The sequence below is a fragment of the Perognathus longimembris genome, chromosome 6, assembly GCF_023159225.1.
Source record: "Perognathus longimembris pacificus isolate PPM17 chromosome 6, ASM2315922v1, whole genome shotgun sequence".
Taxonomy (NCBI): Eukaryota; Metazoa; Chordata; class Mammalia; order Rodentia; family Heteromyidae; genus Perognathus; species Perognathus longimembris.
This window is the reverse complement of record NC_063166.1, coordinates 57,063,931-57,086,194: the sequence shown is the minus strand read 5'-3', so window position 1 is coordinate 57,086,194 and position 22,264 is coordinate 57,063,931. Positions and strand designations below refer to the sequence as shown.

At 39.3% G+C, this 22,264-nt stretch overlaps 1 protein-coding gene and 1 non-coding gene across 6 annotated transcripts in view; both read right to left on the bottom strand.

The window, feature by feature from the left end:
- Window positions 1–22,264, bottom strand: part of Tasp1 (taspase 1) — a 208,123-nt gene that overhangs the window by 92,146 nt on the left and 93,713 nt on the right. For 4 of the 5 annotated variants that reach the window (XM_048348782.1, XM_048348785.1, XM_048348784.1 and 1 more), the window contains 2 exons: window positions 21,301–21,420; window positions 12,846–12,924 (listed from right to left, as the gene is read on the bottom strand). In XM_048348782.1, coding sequence (XP_048204739.1) covers window positions 12,846–12,924; window positions 21,301–21,420 — 199 coding nt within the window. The remainder of the gene's footprint in view (window positions 1–12,845; window positions 12,925–21,300; window positions 21,421–22,264) is intronic. The other variant, XM_048348783.1, reaches the window with a different exon arrangement.
- Window positions 14,103–14,209, bottom strand: LOC125354059. The gene has a single exon (XR_007211443.1). It is a non-coding gene; the product is annotated as a U6 spliceosomal RNA (small nuclear RNA).

Sequence of the window (22,264 nt, the reverse complement as noted above, 5' to 3'; positions counted from 1 at the left end):
ATCCATTCTCCTCAGTCAGCTCTGCTAGTCAAAAAGGCAAGAGAAATGGCTTTGCTAAGAACAGATTTGCTTGACAACTATATTTGTTTTTAACTCTCTAAATACCCAGCAAATAATATTTGTAGTTTGATTTTTAATTTAAAATTAGATTTTGTTCATCTTTCTCACATTTCTGTACCATCAGCAAATGAAGGTTTTTGGTTTTTTTTAGGCACTATTTGGCCTTTCTGAACTTCAGATTTCTCTTTTAAAGTAAAAATCATGGGGGAGGGGGGAGGGGGGAATAAGGGAGGAGGTAACAAACAGTACAAGAAATGTATCCAATGCCTAACGTATGAAACTGTAACCTCTCTGTACATCAGTTTGACAATAAAATTTAAAAAAATAAATTAATTTTTAAAAAAAGTAAAAGTCATTACATGCAAAGCATTTACCCAAGGACCTGGGCCCTGCAAACACTCAAGGCCATTTGTTATTAGCATCTTATGTATCACAAAATGATACCAAGGGTCAAGGTTCCTAGGATTATCTACCTACACAACAGGTATTCCTGTCCTCCTTTCTAATAGAATTTGTATTTTATTCTATTCCCCTCACCTATAGTAATATACACAACCTATAGGCAGGCATGTCCAGGGCTTATCACTGGTTCATAGGTAACACCACAACCCTTGGTCAGTATTAGCTCAAGAACAGGCATATGATATTATCCAGTCAGTAAAATATGAAGAGAGGGCTGAGAATGTGACTTAGTGATAGAGGGCTTGCCTAGCATGAAGCCCTGCGTTCGATTCTTCAGTACCACATAAACAGAAAAGGCCAGAAGTGACACTGTGGCTCTAGTGGTAGAATGCTAGCCTTGAGCAAAAGAAGCTCAGGGACAGTGCCCAGGCCCTGAGTTCAAGCCCCAGGTCTGGAAAAAAAACAAACAAAAAAAAAACAAGCAAGGATTGAAATATGAAGCAAAACATGATCAGCAGATTGGAAGAAAGTGTTCTTTGTTTCTAGAGGCATACACCTTCAGTCCAAGCATTTAGGAGGCTGAGGCAGAAAGTTCTCAAGTTTTAAACCAACCCTAGAAACCCAGAAAGATCCTGTCTCAAAAAAGCAAAAAGAGAAGTGAAGGGAAGGGAAAGGGGAAAGGAGAAGGAGAATAAATGAAATGAGAGGAAAGAGGAAAGAGAAATGGGAGGGATAGAGAGAAGGAAGGGAAGAGAGTAGAAAAAAGGGCAGGAGAGGGAAGAAAAAAACTATGAAAAGGAGTTTTAGATGAGTCTTCTGGCAACACAGTACTCTACTATCCTGAGAAAGTGATCAAAAAGTAAGGGCAACACAGCAAGAACTAGAAAAAAAAGGCAGAATGAGGTTCTTGATGTCATCTAGGCAGCACAGGGTCCAACCTACCCAGGAGCCATCTACCTCTGAACATTCTTATACTTGTAAAGACAGATTTGAAGACAATTTCTTTTGTTTTTAATTTTTAATTTTTATTTGAAAAGACTAAACAGAGGGGTTACGGTTATGTAATTCAGGCCAAGAGTTCATTTCCTTTAAAACAATGTTACCCCCTCCCTCACTGTCTCATTTTTACTTTCTGTTATATGCAACCCAAAGCATGTTCCTCAACTTAAAATAGGGTTCCAGCCAAATAAAGCTACTCTAAGTTCTGAGTATCATCAGTCAAAAATGAATTTAGGGCTGGGAATATTGCCTAGTGGCAAGAGTGCTTGCCTCATATACATGAAGCCCTAGGTTCGATTCCTCAGCACCACATATATAGAAAAGGCCAGAAGTGGAGCTGAGGCTCAAGTTGACCAAGTGCTAGCGTTGAGCAAAATGAAGCCAGGGACAGTGCTCAGTCCCTGAGTTCAAGCCTGAGGATGGCAAAAAAAAAAGTTCAAAAATGAATTTAATGCATCTGACCTACTGAACATATTATAGTTTAGCAGCACAGTCCACGGAAGAGCATTGCTGTGTATTCTGGTGACCATGTTGCTGATTGAGAGCTTGCTACCATTGCAAGTACTTCAAGAGAGTATCCTACCACATACCAATAACCTCAGAAAAATACCAAAGTTCAACATTTAAAGTCTAGTAAAATGAGAGGGGGGTAACAAGCTTGATAAGAAATGTACTTACTACCTTACATATATAATTGTAACCCCTCTGTACATCACCTTGACAATAAAATTTAATTAACAAAAACGTCTACTTTCTACTGATTTGTGTCACACGTGGACAGCACTGTATAGTTGAAAGGGTTTTTTAATTCAACCCAACAGGCATTTAAGTACGTCTTGTGCCTTTCACCCACCAAACTCTACCTCAAGAATCTCCCCAGCTTTGTAGAAGAGCAATGGCATAGAGGCGTACAAAGAACCCCATGAGACCACTGACTTCAGTTGGAATAAATCTATGGAGCTGAGCGTGGAAAGCAAGGATGAAAGGAGCATGTGAGTTAGGAAAGACAGATCAACAGAAAGAGGGAGAGGGGAAAGGAAGGAAAGTAGGAGAGGGGAAAAGAAAACAGCTTCAGAAAAGAAGATATTTGGGCCCAATCTGAAAGGATAAAAAAAGTTTTAGCAGATAGATAAAGAGGGAAGGGATCTAAACAGAAGCAAAAAAGAGAAACTGGCACTAGTGCTAAGATGTTCGCACTGCAATAGCAATAGATAAAGTGAATGATGGTAATGAAAGCTTCCTATACGTAAATGTTTCCCAGACTTGTAGATTAAAATAAAACCTACCTAACACAATTAACAGTCAGTTGCTGGAAATTGTCTGTAAACTTGATAATGTGAACAGGGTTTAACCTGCAAATGTTATTCTACAGAAAGAAAGCTCAGGAATGTGTTGCATATACTTAATCCAGACCCAGACAGATGATTCTAATGAGAATAACTACAAAGAAGTAGCTGTTCCTTATGTGTAAAATGAAATCAAAGTAACTAAGACAAATCAAATGAGACTATGTTAAACAACTGTGTGAAAAAAAAGTTTGAGAATACTGTATTTCTACATCCCATTTGTTTTAGCAAGAGAAACAAAGCCTAACAGGTAAAGCAAAGGGAAATCTAAATTTTAAGGATAAGGAAAAACTCAAATAAAACAAAATGATCAGGGAACCTTAGAATCCTTATTTAAAATCTTCATTATCATTTGACATGAATTTAGTAGCTATCTTAGCTACACTGATTTAAAAAAATTCCAGCTAGGCATGGTTTAGCAGTAGAGTACCTGCTTAGCAAACATAAGGTCCTGAATTCTAAACACCAGTTCTGAGAAGAAAATCAGAGTACACTCCACCTGCTCTATCACTGAGGCATCAAGCCTATAATTCAGTGAATGCCTCTGTCTCCTGGAGGAAACAAAAAGTTCTGGATTTCAAGGCCAGCCTCAGCCTACAGAGAAACTCTGTTTCAAAATGACAAATAAAAAATAAAAACAGACAAACAAAAACTTTAGTATTTGGAGAACTCATAGAAACTGAAAGCCCAAACCAAAGTTTTATGTCTGAAAAAAACATGCTGAAATGCTGAAAATGTTCAGGAAAACCTTTAAAGGAACTGAAGACCTACACTCCTTCAAGTATCTAAGCTAAAGCCTCAAATTCCCAGGACATCAATTTTTCATAACAGTTTGCCAAGATCAGACATACTTACCAACCTTCAGAAAGTGATGAGTTATACCATGTACAACTTTCATAGCAATAAAATTTCAATTTACAAAACTCAAAGTCAACACATTGTGCCTCATAATCATTTAAGTTGGCAAGACTTTAAAGTGCACAAAAATCTAAAGTAAAGCATTGGAAATATTTGATTTATGTTAAACAGCACTATGGAATTTAAACATTTGTAGGCTCAATCAAACCCTACTCCTGGTCAATTGGCTGATTAGCTGAAATATAACTTTCTAACAAATATTTGCCCAAATTTAATATAAAAATCTTTAAAGACCTATCTTCATATTTTAAAAGTAAATCTTATTTCAAGTAAATTTCCTGAATAGAAAAGAAGCACCACCACACAGAATAATATCCCAAAATGGCCCTGTGCTATAAAAGGCATGAGTTGTATTGCGTGAATTCTGCCTCTAACAAGAACCTTCTACAGAGAGAACCAAGAAGGCAAAGCCACGAAGGCCTTCGGTCCAGTAAGAGCCACGAAGCAGCGTGTCAGAAAGAAATTGTTTTTCTGCTCCTTTTGATGGGTTATGCTTTCAAGTCAGGAAATTAGAAACAGGTGTGCCAGAGGGCACACACATCCTCGCTCCACACTGAACAACAGGCGTTTTCAATTTTCAAACATGAAAGGGACTCCTGTTGAATGAAAGAAGAAATGAAAATCCAGCTCTGCTTCTGCGAACCATATGAAGGGAGCTTAGAAAGTCTTTGACAAGTTTGCTCGCCTTACTCCTTCTCCAACTGACAGCAGGTAGTACTCGACAATAGGAAGGAAAAGGCATTCTTTCAAGTGAGAACAATCAAAGGGAAAAATACATGAAGGATTGCAGCATTGGAAGTTTAACCCATCACTTGAGCTTATTACTCTTTTTACCATTTCTTTACCTCATATTTTAAAATTAGAAGTCTGTTCTTTTACAAAACAACAACAAAACAATGCAAGCTAAGTATCTAGCACAGACACACACAAAAAAAATCTGAAAAACTGCAGACATCAAAAGAACATCTTGGGGCCCACTTGATCCACTATAATCAGGTCAACCTCAGAGCAAGTCTTACCAGTGCTGAGCACTGCTGGAACCCATGGAGACATTTCAGTGAATATAAGTGGGATGAGCAATGCTAACCTTAAGACACTAGTGTGGATGGAACTGGTGAGGAAGTCAGGAAGGGGAAGTACTAAAGGCTGCAACAATGCTCCACTCATCAGATCCACTGAGTGGACTCTACACTACAATGACTCTGGGAGGCACACTACCGGGTGCATTCTCCAGGGGGATAGATGCCACAGAGCATCATTATAGCCACAGAAGCCTGTTCATACAGGCAGTACTTAAACATATTTCTGCACTGACATGAAGTCAAGTAAGGTCACAGATTTTGTGCCTTTTAGTACCTAGTCTATGCTGTTACTTCTCTACTAGCATATATACAGAATTGCACAGAAGAAAAATCTCTAAACCAACTTCTGCTTTGTCACTTGAAAGCCAATTAAAATCCGTTTCCAAGGAACAAAATACCTAAACCAATTTATACATGAAATTACATCCTTCACGTGTATTAAATTTTAATTCAGAAGAATATTTAAAACACTTACATCTACCAAAAGGGATTTGGAATATGGCCTAGTGGCAAGAGTGCTTGCCTTGGACACATGAAGCCCTGGGTTCGATTCCTCAGCAATACATATATAGAAAAGGCCAGAAAGTGGCTCTGTGGCTCAAATGGCAGAGAGCTGGCCTTGAGCAAAAAGAAGCCAGGGACAGTGCTCAGGTCCTGAGTTTAAGCCCCAAGACTGGCAAAAAGAAAAAAAAAAAAAAAAACACTTTAAAAAATCCACCAAAAATAGTGCTGCTATCACAAGACAATTATTAGTTTCCTTTTCTGAATTATCTCCAATGATCATACATTATGTCACAACCAGAAAAAAAGTCAACTTATTTAAACCCTTTAAGAAACAATATAAGAAAAGCTGTCCTATTTAACTGGTTTCTTAGGAAATGATCTGGCATAATTCAGAATTCTGCTTTATTGTGATCCACCAGTGACTTTAGTAACATAAAAAAGGAGGAAATAAGCCAGACACTGTTGCTCATGCTGGTGATCTTAGCTACTCAGAAGACTGTGATCTAAAGATTGTGATTGGAAGCCAGCTTGGGCAGGGAAGTCTGTGAGACTCATATCCAATTAACCACAAATAAAGCAGACGCAGAGCTATGGCCAAGTGGTAGAGTGCTATCCTTGAGCGAAAAATGTTCAGGTTCAGCACCCAGGCTCTGAGTTCAAGGCTCAAGACCAGCACACACACACAAAAATAAATATTATATTAAAAGTTCATCAGGTGTGAAGTATCAAAACAGAATTCCGAACCTAAATCATGACTTTATTTCTTGGAAGTATGCTAGGAATTTATATACTCTGTTACTGTAAATAAATTATATTTTCCCCATCCTCAATATCCAAACAGTCCAAAGGGTCAAGTTCTTTTAAGATGATGATGTTTACAAATGTTAAGTGTTTCATCTACGCTCACATCTAGAAGTCATAATTTGCCAAAAGGTTCTCATGGCTTTATTTCCAAGTCTACATATAAGACCTCAAATTATTTCAACTTAAGTAGCTACTCCTTACAACAAGTACTCTAAGAATTTCAATGAATGTAACAGGCTTTTAAAAGTTTATTATTTCATAAGGAAAAGAAGCTTCTGAAAAGCCAAAGTGTCAGTCCTGTAGTGAGAAACATCACTGCCTCACACAGTGAATTAAAGAAGTAAAGTGGGCTATAAAGACTGAATTCTATCAGTACAATGCATCTACGTTTGTTTAATTCCTTGGCCAGTGTTACTTCTTACAAGCAGAATCATTGCTCACCATTTCAGAATAACATCAGAGATGAAACATCTATCTTCATGTATCTTCCAAAAGTATGAATGTTTCCTTACTGAAAAGAATGTCTACTTCATACAAGGGAAAATTTGATCATTCAAAGTCCTCTAGAGACCACCACCTAAGATGCCAAATTAAGCTCCAAACATCTCTCCCTTATCCATCTTCCTTAGGCATTTTCTGCTCAGGACAAAGTACATGACCCCAAAACCTCACTTACCTTGCTTTTAGTACTAACTCATTTAGTCTTGGCCTATCTCACTCTACCATGATGCAGTTATTTGTCAGAAAGAAAATATTGATAAGCTGGGCATCAGTCTGTGGTTCATGCCTATAATCTTAGCTACTGAGAAGGCTGAGATCTGAGGATCACAGTTCAAAGCCAGCCCAGGCAGGAAAGTCCATGAGCCTCTATCTTCAGTTAACCACCAGAAAACTGGAAGTGTTGCTGTGACTCAAGTGGTAGAGCCCTAGCCTTGAGCCGAAGACCTCAGGGACAGTACCCAGGCCCAGAGTTCAAGCCCCATGACTGACAAAAAAAAAGAATAATAAAAATAAAATACTCAGGGCATGGTGGCATATACCTATAATCCTAGCACTTAGGAGTTTCAGGCTCAAGGGAAACTTGGGATACATAGTTATTTCCAACTACACAGTGAGACCCTGTCTCAGAGAGATAGAAAGAGAGACAGAGAGATAAACTGTTAAGGGATACAGTATGGAAAGGAACTATAGAAGGAAAATAAGAATCATATAATTACATAGTGTAGTCAAGAAAGATCTCCATGATCTCTCCATGAGAAGAGGAGACAGGTGAATAAAGACCTGATGTGGTGGAGTTGAGGGTTGAATTCCTAAGTAGAGAGAACTAAGGGGCAGGAAACAATTCATGCAAAGGTCCTAAGATGGAAATGTTCATAGCCTGCTTGAAGCACATAGCAAGACAGCCAAGATAGCTGAAACTGAGTAGCCAAGAAAAGATATGCAAAAGCACCAACCCGAGGGCAAGGTGGGAGACACTTAAAATAAAGGGAGACTGAAAGCTAAGTGATTGAACACAGAGTTCTGAGTATAACTGGGCTTTTACTCACCAGATACATCTGTAATAAATGGAATACAAATGAGGGAAAAATGGTGCTAAAAAGGAGAAAGCGGAAGAGGAGAGGGAGGAGGAGGAATCATAGGTAGCAGCAGCAGCAGCAGCAATATGAATTTTTTTCTGCCTCTCCCCAACCCTTAAAGAGCAGTGTGACCCAATGGAACTTGTATTCACTCAGAAGCACTTGTCTACTAGCTCATAAGGCTATTTCTTTCTTTCTTTTTTTTTTTTTTGGTGGTACTAGGGCTTGAACTCAGGACCTCACAGTTTTTAGGCAAGCACTTTATGGCTTCATCACTTGAGCCGCACCCCTATCCCTTTTTGCTTTAGCTTGCTATTCATATAGGATCTTCCGCATTTGTCCAGGGCTAGCCTCAGAACACAGTTCTCCAAAATTTACTTCCTAGTAGCTGGGGACCACAGACATAAACCATTACAACTGGGCTTGTTTTCTGAAACAATGTCTTACCAACTTTTTGCTCAGGCTAGTTTTGAATCTTGCTCCTATCTTCCTCCTATAGAAGGATAGGATATAGACTCCCAAATAGTTAAGATGACAAGAATAACCCACCAAACTCGGCCTAAATTTTCCATCTCTTAAAATCCTATTCACTTTCAAGTGATTCCAGGCAAGTCAGGGCCACAGTTCTCCACACAGGTCAGGTTTCTAGTCCTGCCCAGAGACAAGACCTAGAAAAGTAAACAAACTAGAAAATCAGCAAGCACTGAGCTTCAACTAGAAACTGGGTAGCAGACCTTTGTCCCCTCCAGAATCCTTTAAGAAGATTCTACATCTCCTAACATCTAGTCTGTTGTTATCATTGCCTGCTGGACCCACTGCTTCTCTTTGGGAGGAAAAGGAAAACAGTATAGACAAGTAACAGAAGACCAACATTAAGGTCAAAGAGAACATAAACTTCATCTTTTGCTTTTTTTCTCCTCCTGATCTTCTAATCTTTGATCTGTTCCTCCTTTCCATAGCTACAGACAGACCACAGAATGTATTTCACATTTTGTATCTGATGTGTTACTGAAAAATTATGTGTGATTCTGAGTTTGGCAAATTGAGTCATATTTTACAATGCTATATAAACTCCATGGTGAATAACCTTTTGAAAAAGGCAAACACACTTTTAGAAGAGGCTGAAACCATCTACATAGTTCTTAATTTTCATTTATATATGACACTCTTCCATCTGTAAGGCTCTTTGCCAGGTACTCAGAAAACAAAAATATATCACAGCCTTTCTTTTCCCAAGAGATTGCTTTAAGAGGACACAAAACAAGTTATTTATTAAAAAAAAAAAAACTTCTAAAAGTTTTAGTTTACCAATTCAAAAAACATATTTTTGTCATATTTTAAAAGTTTCTGAACTCAGAAGTTATACTAGGATGATGGTGTCCTCCTATGCTATCCTATAAGCTGTGATGGCAATGAAGTGCCATTGTCCTTTTCAGTTATATGCATAATAGAACTACATGTGTTGAATTTATAGCTGTTTAGAATGTGTTTAAAGGGTTGCAATATGGTAAAGAATTCAAATGTTAAAGTGATTTTACATACATGAAGGCATGGAAGTGGAAATAAGGTATTAGCTTATTATCAGTGAAGTGACTACTCACAAGACTTGCAAAATAATAATCATGTGTTAATAAAAACAAAACAATACAAAATACTCTATTTAGCAGTACCTTCTTTTCATTAGTAGTATTAAAAAAAAAACAGTCTTCTATAACAGTAACTTAGATTCAATAGGACACACAAAGTATGAAGCCTCTACACTTGGCCAACAAGTATTCTAAGTGCCTTCCATGTGGCATCTCTTTCCATTCACGTGGCAATGAAGGATATTGTTAGATCTTATTCCTTTTGTACAAATGACTTCCTAGCCCCATAGCTTCCAGGTCCCATAGCTAATGTGTCTGAGTAAGAAACAAGGTGTTTATTCTGCTCCTTAGCTAGCTAGGTAAATTACCAGCTAGGTAAATGCCCAGAACATTCTGTCAAGAGTTTACTAGATCAGCTCCTACAACTCCACCTCTCACTCATCTCATTCAGTGATGAGAACAAGATGCTGGAGTTTATCCCTTAGGCTAGTGACCAAATCGCTTGTCTGGCCTTGGGAAAGCCCTATTCTGACCATAACTAACTATCTTCTCTCTGCTTTTCAATTATCACCTTCCAAGATATATAAACCCAAAATGCAGGCCAGGTCTCTGGATTTTCTGCAATAGCCAAAGGCACAAATATTTATTTTGGAGAAACAATTGCAAAATTCTGTGTTCCACCTTTCTTATGACTTGGTCACCCAATTCTGCATGTTTCTATTGTATGCCCCAAGAGAAACAAGAGTGAAACAAGCATACAAATCCTACAGACATAAAAGGAACTGGAGAACTTTATCTTCGACAGGTCATGCTGGTTCATCCTTTAACAGGGGCCAGCTGCAACGTGACAACTTGATTATTCTAGTTCATGAACTTGAGACAAATGATGCGGGTGGGGCAAAAAACTAAATATCTAAAAAGAGGGAAAATCCTTAGTTTCACAAGTTTTGCTTTATAAGCCCACTGCATTCTACTCAAGAGATTACAAGTCATAGAATATATTCTTAGTCCAACTTTTATATCATCAAACTGTGTTAGGCTAGGAATAGACAATCCCAAGGAGACTGAGTCTCTTTGTTAAGGCCAGGTAGGCCTGACATGGTCAGGTAGGCTCAGTTTAAAACAGAATTAAGTTCTTAACATCTAGACATGAGAAAACACCTATACATAAAACATAATAGCATCTAATATTTTGGGGGGAAAGGGGTTGAAATAAAAACGAGGGCTGGAAGCATGGTTTAAATGGTAGAGCACCTTCCTAGCAAGAATTGAGTACTATCACTATTACCACAATAACAAAAAGAATTATCTGTTTGAGACTTCACTTAGTTCATGTACTACAATTTTTCATAGACACAGAACTATACTTAATTATGTGCACAGGCTAATTCAGAAACATTACATACCAAGATTGTTATGTGCTAAATATTAAAAATTAGCCCATTATTATATATATACATATATATATATATTTTTTTTTTTTTTTGCCAGTCCTGGGGCTTGAACTCTGGGCCTGAGCACTGTCCCTGGCTTCTTTTTGCTCAAGGCTAGCACTCTGACACTTGAGCCACAACGCCACTTCTAGCCTTTTCTGTATATGTGGTGCTGGGGAATCGAACCCAGGGCCTCATGTATATGAGGCAGGCACTCTTGCCACTAGGCCATATCCCAGCCCCTATATTTTGTTTACTTTTATTAAATTAAGACAATTTCTTGTCAATATATTAAAATAGCCTGAACTGAATATTAATTCATATTTACATTTTACCTCAAAGGCCAGTGGCTCACAATCATATTTCTACACTCAAGTAAGAACAGAAGCTAGGTCAGCTAGGCAGCTACTGTAGGCATGCAAGAAAACACAGATCTGAAATAGGATAGGGTGAGTACAAAAGGAAGCAAAAACTATGACAATGGTGCGAAGATTTCAAAGAATAGGATAGTAAGGGACAGTAAAAGTCTGGAGGGCTGGGAATAAGGCCTAGTGGCAAGAGTGCTTGCCTCCCATACATGAAGCCCTGGGTTCAATTCCCCAGCACCACATATATAGAAAACAGCCAGAAGTGGCACTGTGGCTCAAGTGGCAGAGTGCTAGCCTTGAGCAAAAAGAAGCCAGGGACAGGGCTCAGTCCCTGAGTCCAAGGCCCAGGTCTGGCCAAAAAAAAAAGAGTCTGGAAAGCACCAGATGGCCACAGGGTGAAAATGGAAGAACCTGATGTGTGTATGTAATGCCTCTAAGGGCAAGTCCAGGAAGTCAGAAGAGACTTGTATGGACTTCAAGAGTCCAAAGTAAACATAGATGTAGCTGATACCCCAGAAGAGAACCGTTAAAATCATGAGAACACTAAATCACCAAGAGGAAGCACACTGAGAGATGAAGAAAATCAATCAGAGGCCCAAACTGAGGTTGAAATCAACGGCAAGACAAAGGAAGTAGAGTCTGTGAAGAAGAGTAAGAAGCAACACATCAGAGAAGGACAATCCAAATTAAACACCAAGTACTATGCTACAGGCAACACCTCCATAAAAGATCACGGTATCAGTAAACAGTACGCTGAGGCAAGCTGCTGGACTGGATTATTCATTGTCTTGGAGAAGAAATCAATATGGCAGGAAGTAGAGTTGTGGATTAAAGTAGTAGAGCACTAGCCTTGAGAGAAAGAGCTCAGGGACAGCTCCCAGGCTCTGAGATCAATCCCCATGACTGACCAAACACAAATCAAAACAAACAACCTAGAAATCAATATGGTAAAAAATTAAAGAAAAAAAGAAGGCAGAGAGAGAGAGAGAGAGAGAGAGAGAGAGAGAGAGAGAGAGAGAGAGAGAGAGAGAGACATCTGTGCATTCCTTGAATAAAGCTTGAAGATATTAGAGAGAAAGGAATAAAACTGTAACTTGCAGGATAACATGGCAAAGGGATTATTGCATCATCACCAGTATCACAATACAAAGAAAGAGAAAAGATTCCAAACATATTAGGTATAAGCATTATAAAAATCTGGAAGTAAACAATCAGTCCTCTTATTAAATATCAGTCTGTCTCCTCCTCTCTCTCTCACACACACACATACACACTCACACATACAGAAATATTCACTCTCACTCTCTAAATGATAATGACTTTCCTAACAGATATAAGAGGATTTACATTCTATTAAAGGTGTAATTCCAGAGTTGAAATCGTAACTATACATTTTGAAATTTATCTTATAAAGTTTTGTCAATGTTACCCAAAAGATTATCTGCTAATTTTTAAATACTTTTGAAGCTTTTATATCTTTTGTGAATGAAATTTGACAGTATCACAGGTCATTTGAGAAAATATACATATACAAAAGGTAATTAAGTATGGTTAACTCTAGAGATGTACTGAAAATATTTGCAAAGCATTTACACTATGGTACTAAATACTTAAAGCTCAAATTCTAAAGATCTTTTGTATGCAGCAATGCTTCTGTATATGTAGTGGTTAGCATATGCTTTGTATTCCCTTAAAATATTGCTTTTAATCATTAATTGGCTGGCAAAGTTGTAGTTATGAAAAATGGTTATGAAAGCAGCAAATACCTGAGGTACTCACAGCTGTGGAGTAGGGATTATGAGCTCCAGTATTCTCAGCCCAGCAGCCACATCCATAAAGAGCAGCCTATGAAAAAGAAAATAGGTGTTCATTCTGTTGCAGAAATAGTATATGTAATTATGATCTAAATACTCTCAGGAAGAAATCTAACTTTCAACAGGAAATAAATGTACTGCAATTAGAAGATATCAGATGTTGTGTAAGAACTACTCAAACAATGATTTTAACATTCTTAACATTGTTCTCTTCTACTCTGACATAACCAGTATTTACTTTGCTATATCATAGAACACATAACTTACTCTTCCTAGCTGTAATATTGCTCACTGTGCAACTCTCCAAAATCTCCCTCCCTCTGTTCTTCCCACTCTATTGTAATCCTATAGTATATATAAACCAAGATATTACATTATATCTTATAAACATTACATTAAAAGAAAACCAAAAATTAGTTTAGATGAACAAATAAATATTTTCAGCCATTCAACTAAGTTTTTTTTTAGTCCTCTCAACAGTCTTTTTTTTTCTTTCTTTCTTTCTTGAAAAATCAGGTAGAAAACATTGCTTCAGGAGGCCTTTCATTGCCTAGGAAGAACATTGATGCTTAATCATTTGTATATTTTGTCTTCCTTTATGACACCCTCCTTTAATTTCATGACCTACATTTATCTTCCTTCTTAATCATCTGAAATTGGTCAGGATGAGACAGTCATAGGTAAGACAAAACAAAGAATCAGAGCTTAGTCTCAGCCACATCTTTGGGTAAAATCGAGCAACTTTAAGCAGGTTTTTAAAATAATTCTTAAAAGCTTCATTTTTGTAGTAAAATTTTAATAAGGAATTATCTAGTAGTAAAGTAGCTTACACAAATGATATATATATACATATATGTATATATATATATATTTTTTTTAACTAATGCAGCATGCACTTGGGTGCAGATTCGAGGATAACCTGGGGAACTTAGTAAGCATGCAGCCAGGCTGCTGTGGGCTCTAAGTGGCAGTGCAGGAAGAAGGGCCACCCAACAAAGATCAGCGGGGAAACAAATAGTACAAGAAATGTACCCATGGCCTAACGTATGAAACTGTAACCCCTCTGTACACAACTTTGACAATAAGTAATTATTATTTAAAAAACAGCAACAACAAAGATCAGCAGGGAGAAGCAGGGCTGAGAAACTCAGGACCCTGTGGGCAACCCACTTTCACACACCCATTTCCTTTTAACTTGGTGGGACTGAGCAAAATATGGAATGCTTCACAAATTTGCATGTCATCCTTGCACAGTGGCCATACTAATCTTCTCTGTATCGTTCCAATATTAGTATATGTGCTGCCGAAGCAAGCACCACAAATGATATTTCGTAAACCCTCCCTGGGCCATCCTTTCCTTTTCTAAAAAGAAGGACAAGAAAAATACCCATTTAGGATATTTTCATTGGATCTCTTGACTTGTTGCACCTGCTGCACACAGCAAATGCTTAGTAAACCACAGAGGACGATGTTATGATTAGTGACTATGGCATGTAATTAAACACATTGGTTCATTTTATCTTTGACAGCTTGGTAAGATAGATAGTATTCTCATTTTACATTTGTGAAGTAAATATTCAAAGTAAGAGGAATGCTAAGTAGGAAGATGGGATTCGAATCTAAAGCCCACACACCTAATCACTGAAGCCAATTGCATGTTGTAATGTTCATGGAATGAGGGTTGAGTGGGAGAGAAATACAATAATTCCCTTTTAGTGTATTAGTTGTAAATTACAATAAGCCAAAAAAGCAACTAAATTCTAATTCAAATTGGCATTTAGCCATCTGTACTACTGCTGCATATCTAAAGTAGATATGTTAAAATTTTCAAATACTTCATTTTTAAAGTGCATTGAGAAGTAGTTCAATTTAGTATATTTTAAAAAGCAATTTGCCTTTGAAATATTTTCTTTTGTATTTTGCTTTATTTTTTCCTAATTGACAAAAACTGTTCTTCACCTCTCAACAGATCTTTCATATTTGCAGGTTTATTATATCTTGTTTATCCAGTAATATCTAATTAAGCAAATCCACTTTCCTATACTTTGACTTCTCTCCTCCATATATATTTTTCTTTATATATATAGATATATGTGTGTACATATACATTTATAAATGTGCATGTATGTATATTCTTCATACCCTTTCCTGATTTTTCAGCTCTACAAGTTTTATAAATGGGGCAAATCAAATTTCACTGAAGTACTTTTTTCCAGGAAAGTCCCATGTGTGATGGCAGAATAACCTCAAGACTGTTAGATCTTGTATCTTACTAATACAGTCCATAACTATTGTTGCTATCTTGCTAACCAAAACAAACAGAAAACAGTGAGAGAGTCATGGGAATTACAGTGCAATAAAGGCAACTCTCTTGGCTTTTCCCTTTCTTTCTCCACCAGAGCATCCAAATCTGATATACCAAGCCTGATTTTCCTATTCCAGACTTGACAAATGCACAGGGATTTATAATATGGAAAAAACACCATGCCCAGAACCAGGGCTTTTATACTGAGTTCAAAGCACTATAAACATGTTGAATAATTATCCCTTATAAATTCCCTATATAAAAGGTAAAAAATAATACAAAATGAGTTACTCTTCCCTTTGACTGCCCCCTAATACTCTAATTGTCTTGTTCACTTAAAGGGCAAATCAGGGCCTTCACAAAGGTATCTTCCATGAATCAGTCAATGCTTCAAGCCTTGGCCAACTACTATGACCAAAGCAGCTGAGACATCAACTTTCATTCAAATGAGAGTGACACACAGCATGTATAAAGCAAGATCTCAAAGTTAAGGATTTATTTTTTAACAAAAAATAATTGCAACTTTTAAAAGATTCTATGAGAATGTACAATTAAAATATTCACCGAGCAAGTATTTACTAAACCTCTAGGTAATGTGCCAAGTTGGTTCACACTCAGAACACTTAATGCATCAAATGTATTGTTAAACTGCACCCTTGGTACAGAACTGAATAGTGGAGCTAGGAAGGTAGATTGAAGATGATATTCACGAGAACAAGGGATAAGCAATTTCATATAAATTAAACCCTCATTGCTGGTTTTCTTGAGTGTGATGATGATCTGAAATCCTAATTATTCTAAAAAACATCTAAAATATTTAATCAGAGCAGGAATGTAAAGTATCAAAATGTTACTGTTTTATTAGAGAATACAGAAAGTATAACTCTAAAATCATTTTGCCTCCTTAAAAAGCAAGCAGTAATATTGTCTGGTAGACATTGCCTTAGAGGGTGACATTTGAAAGCATAGGTATTGGCATTTCCCTAGCCTCAGGTCCTCAGCTTCTCCCACTAGCCCCCAGATCCACCCATACCTAATGAGCCACCCCTACTCACTACCTAACTACTTCCCCTTTACCCCCAGCGAGAGAACCTGCCACCTGGATAAGGTGCAGATGCCATGTAGCTCCCTCTCTAGTGGGAACTATGGCCCCACTAATAAACCTTATGAACCTTCTTCTCCTGCCTGTGATTATCTCCTCATGGTCCTCTGGGATGGCCAATACCTATGCTTTCATTGGTGCCGAACCCGGGATAGGCTTCCCGGTGAATTTGCTCCCCCATTTCTGGGGGGTCCAAGCTGCCTCCAGGACCTATTCTGCTGTCCTAAGCCCAACCAGATGACCACCGAGGTAACTTCTCCTGACTGAGCGCTCTACTTCCATCCACCACGACAATCTACAAATTTGCCCTCACACCCAGGGTAAGTGATCATCTAAACGAGGGCTCGAATCCGATTTTCCGATTTACCGTAGGGCCACAGGGCCGAGGCTTCTGGGCCACACCAAAAATCTTGGCGCCAAGTTCCGAGTCCCACTCAATGACCGTAGCATAGGGCCACAGGGCCGCGGCCACAGGGCCAACTCCGCGCTCGGTCCGAGACACAGTGATTGGGGTGACGATTCCATCGCTGATTGTCTCTCACATTTCAGCTGACCAGAGTAATATCGGGGACGCTTGATATTGACTCCTCAGCTCCGCTAATCACTTACCATGGGAGGGGCACAATCATCCACCACAACAGATTTGAAACTCCAACCAGGGTGAGTGACCATTACCAGGGAGCTTGGATTTTCTACAGTTCAGCTCTGCTGGTCACTCATCAAGTGGGGAACAGTCTAAAGCTGCTCACAATCTTACAAATTTGGACTTACATAACTTCAATGAGCGCTCGGGCAGATGGAGTTCTCTCTCTCTCTCTCTCTCTCTCTCTCTCTCTCTCTCTCTCTCTCTCTCTCTCCTTTCTGCCTGCCTGCCCGTGAAGGACTGGTACCAGCTTCCAAAGGTACCAATATCTGTTTAACATCTGCATTGACTGATGTTTGTTAAGCTTGGAGATTCGGTTAAGTTCTGCTTGTTGCTGGCTAAATACTGTTTTCCCTAGCAATGACCACATGGTGGACAATAGAATTGGTTTTAGCAAGTGCCATCTTGGTTCCATCAAAGTTCCACCCATACCCCAGGTAATGGTCATGCAAAATTCCTCAAATTCCTCGAGGCAGGGCTGGGACTTGGCCCTGCCCTCCCCCGCCCCCCCCAACTCCATCTTGCAATTCAAATGTGCCTTGCAATTCAAATGCTAAACTGGTTTCTCAAAATGTGGCTTCATTTCCTTGCCAGAAAATCTGAAAATTTTTGTTTCCTAGGAAAAGTTTTTTTGTTTTCTAACTGACCACATGGTTCTAAAATATGGGCAAAATAACAATTTTGCCACTGGAATTCCAGAAAACTTACATGGCCAATTTAAGAAAAAAAATTCTAAGCGCTCCTCAAATCTTGTGCACAAGTGTCTGTATGTCTGTCTGTCTTGGTAAAACATGTAAAATCTGGCATCATGGTTTCAAAATTACTTGCTTTTGACTACTATTTTAACTTACTTTAATTCTTGTGTTAAACTGGTCTTTGCAGCCTGTGGGTGGAGTCACAGTGAACAGCCTGGAGGCAATCCTGACTCTTATCACCAGACTCCAAGCCAAAGAAAAAAAAACAACAACCCAGGTTTCAAACCCAAACTGATCAGGTTTGGGTGCAAGAAAAATTCCAAAACGTTCTAATATACGGCATGTGGTATAAGTACAATGATGTAAAACCAGTGTGTTATTCCTTATGTCCATCTATGCTAAGAGTCAAGTGTACATATGATCCTGACAATTCTTTGGTATAGACTAAGATTTTGCTTCTCCATTTTTTCTCTCCTATGCTCTCATAAACTCTTTAAGATCAAGGGACCAGTCATTTTGGAATGAGTGTGGCTGCTAACCTCAACTTTTCTGACCCAGGATTAATATTTTGCTTTATAGGATGCAGGTTGACATGTGTGCTAGCTGCATGGACTGTGGACATGTGTGCTAGCCGCGTGGACTGTGGCAGTCTGTGGCTACAGGAAGCTGCCTCCACAGTCTGCTCCCAAACTGCCTGGTTTAACTACTAGAGATTCCTTATTCTCTCTCTCTCTCTTGCAAAACTGCTCAGGGAATCTAGGAGTCACTGGTGATCTTGCTGTGAAGATTTTGACAGGCCCAGAGTACTCCTGCCTTGGCTCTGGACACCGCCCCCACCCCCCCAGGTTAGAGTTGGGTTTATAGCAGGCCTATGATGACAGAGTTGCAACCAAGACTTACTCCAAGGTTAAAAACATCAGAGTTGTGTTTGGTGGCCACAGAATTGCATTGGGGTAGCATTGGTGTCTTCCCCCTCCATGTCTCAGAAACTGTCATGGCTGCTGCAGACTGCACACTTGATTGGCCTTTGGTCTGTGTGGATTTTGTGACTAGGAAGATGGTTAAAGGCCCAAGCCTTCTAAAGTTTTCACCCTGCTTAAACCAGTAGGGCACCAGCCTACAAAAGCCATAGTAAATGTCTTTAACCAGTTTGTGTAGAATTTTGCAGGCAATCCAGCAGGAGGCATGACAATCTATCCAGATTCAGAGAGATGCCACTGCAGCCTTGCCCAGATCCAACCCATCTCTCCTGCCTGCCTCCATCACATATGACTAATGAAGCCTGCTGATCCAGGATGGAAGACACAACCACTTCGGATCTGCTGAAGCTGAGACTTTTACATTGTCCTGACCCTTTGCCCTCTTAATTGTTATTCATTTGTGCTCTCTTCCACCTGCCAGTAAGGTTAAATGATTTGATTTGATGGCACATGGATCTCATTCAGTCTGCTGTTCTCTAAGTGTTACATCAGAACTCTGGCAAGTACTTGTTGGTCAATTCTCAACAAGTTACAGGTAAGCTCTACTCCTATTGTTCTCCTGTTGCTCTAATTGGAAATAAAAAGGGCTTTTATGACTAAGACTCCTTGGATTGCAGTTCGAAGCCAGCCCGGGGAAGAGAAAAAAAAAATCCCTCTAAAACTCCATCGCCCAACTAACCAGCAAAGAGCCAGACTGGAAGCTTGGTGCTGACAACCAGCCAAATGCTGAAAGTGACACCTTGGCTCAAGTGGCAGAGCACTAGCCTCGAGCAGAAGTGCTCAGGGACAGTGCCCAGGCCTTGAGTTCAAACCCCTTGAATGCCAACTCAGATCCAAGCAATGAGCACCTAGACCTTCAGGATGAGGTCAATCCTGACAACGAGGAACCATGGAGAGGAGTAAGAGGAGATGAAGTCTCATCTTAAATGGAGCCAATTTAATCTTGCCCTTTCACAATTAATCAGAGCCGGGAGATCAAGAGGAATAGTTGTTTACCCACCTAATGTCCATACCTGTCCTTTTTCCATCTGGACAGAAACTTGCATTCTTGCCTTTGTTACTTGCTATTTGTACACACACACACACACACACACACACACACACACACACACACACACACATATTAGCCTCTGACTGGTTACTCCCAACCAGTCCACTATCCCTAAATACTTCCTTCCTGCCCCCAGTCCAGTTATTCCTCCTTCCTTGTAATGGGCCACAATTGGGTTTATGTTCCAAATGGAACTTTCCTGGCTTGTACCCAGGGTGTATTCTCCCATGTTGTTCATGTTAACTGGTCCTGTGAACTTGTCAGCCTTTTGCCTGACCTTTTCAAAAGTCTCTTTTAACAGGATAACATCCCTCACCCAGGTCACCACCTGGGAACTTGCAGTTCCTTGCCATCCTCTTACTACACTGCTGGGCCCAGCACAGATCTGGACCCTGAAGACCCCAGGCCCAGGGACTCCTTGATGTGCCCAAGCTGCAGGAGGAGACCATGACACCCATTGGCCCTATTAACCATTCTCATGGAAATGATGATGACTTTTACCAACCAAACTGGACCGTACCAGGCCAAATGACGAATCAGGGACCCCTGACTACTTCGCCCCTTTACAGCAGGAAATAGCTCCAGAAGAGACAACCTCCACCCATACTCCCAGCCTGGTACCCCTCCTCTGTTATTAATAAACAACAAATGGGGGAATGTTAGCATTTCCCTAGCCTCAGGTCCTCAGCTCCTGCCACTAGCCCCCAGATCCACCCATACCTAATGAGCCACCCCTATTCACTACCTAACTACTTCCCCTTTACCCCGCGCCCCCCGTCCCCCGAGAGAGAAGCTGCCACCTGGATAAGGTGCAGACGCCATGTAGCTCCCTCTCCCGTGGGAACTATGGCCCCACTAATAAACCTCCTTATGAACCTTCTTCTCCTGCCTGTGATTATCTCCTCATGGTCCTCTGGGATGGCCAATACCTATGCTTTCAACATTTACAAAAAAAAAAAAAAAAAGAATTGGAAATCAACAGATAAATATTAAATGTTTAGCAACTGCTAGGCCAGTGTCTGGTCTAGTAAAACTAGGATTACTGATTGATCATAAAGAACCTTATCACTATAAAACTTTTAATTTTAAGAAAGAATTCTGAAGCCTTATTTGGTTTAAGTATACTAGATAAAGAATATTAGTATTAGCCTGTATTGGTTTACAGCCTGCACTGATTTACAGGTATGAGCCTGTAGCTCATGGAGCTGGCTACTCTGGAGACTGGGATCTAAGGATCTCAGTTCAAGGCCAGCCTGGGGAGGAAGATCCTTGATACAGTTATCTCCAATTAATCAGCAAAAAGTCAGAAGCAGAGATGTAGCTTAAATAGTAGAGCACTCAATTTAAGCAAAAAAGCTCAAGGACAATACCCAGGCCCTGATCTTAAGCCCTAGCTCTCCTTACTCCCCAAATCCCTCCCGCACCACTCTATCACCCCCACGGAAAAAACATTTGTAAATAATTTCAAACCAGTGAGCTAGAATAAAAGTAGTCCATATTTACTTTTCTATACATGCTCTTTAAAACTCCACAATTCAATGGCACAACTTCCCCACCTCACATAACTATCATAAATCAATGAATTAAAATTTAAAAAATTAAAATTTAAATTAAAATCTACAACTACTTACCTGTCCCACTCTCCCTGGATGTTTCAAGGCTAAGCCTCCACTGGAGACAGCAGCAGCAACGTTCCCTTCATGGTCCACAACAACAGCACCCACCGTGTCCAAAGTGCCTGCATCATTTTCCTATAGAGCAAAAGGGCCATGAATGTTCACCAGGCCTCATCTAAGACAACTGGGTATGACTGTACGGGATTTTTCAATACAACCAGAACACAAGAGTTGAGTGTCTCTTTAGTTTGTTTTGTTTTTTTTGCTGGTTCTGGGCCTTGAACTCAGGGCCTGAGCACTGTCCCTGGCTTCTTTTTGCTCAAAGCTAGCACTCTGTCACTCGAGCCACAATGCCACTTCTGGCCTTTTCTATATATGTGTTGCTGAGGAATTGAACCCAGGGCACTAGGCCATATTCCCAGCCCCTTGAATGTATCTTTAAATACAATACTGAACAATATCCTAAAGTTTTCTATTCTCAAGTTACCATTTAAATCCTATGTAAGAAAAAAACAAAATTTCCCAGAAAATCCTGAACATAGGGTGAATCATTCCTTTTCTCTAATATTTTCTTGTTTTCCTCTAGTAAGATTAACACGCCTTTTAAAAGAAAAAATATTACAAGTTTAATACAAATTACAATACAGCTGTACCTCCTTAATCACAGGAATTGTTTGTGATTAGAAAAGTATGAAAGAAAAATGCCAAAAAAATGCTGCTCTTAGTATGTTTTTAAACTATATCATATATACAGTCTCAGTGAGAATAACTGAAGATTATGATTTACAATTATGCCACACTATCACTTTCTCTTATAATTCCATGATTTTGAGTCACTTTATAAGATATTCCTTTCTCTACTATATTATTAACAAACTTTCCAATGTATGACTGAAAACTATGTCCTGAGAGGCACCCTTGTGCCTCTGCCATCTTGTGTCAGGTCTTACATGTTGACATTTTATATTTAGTGACTACA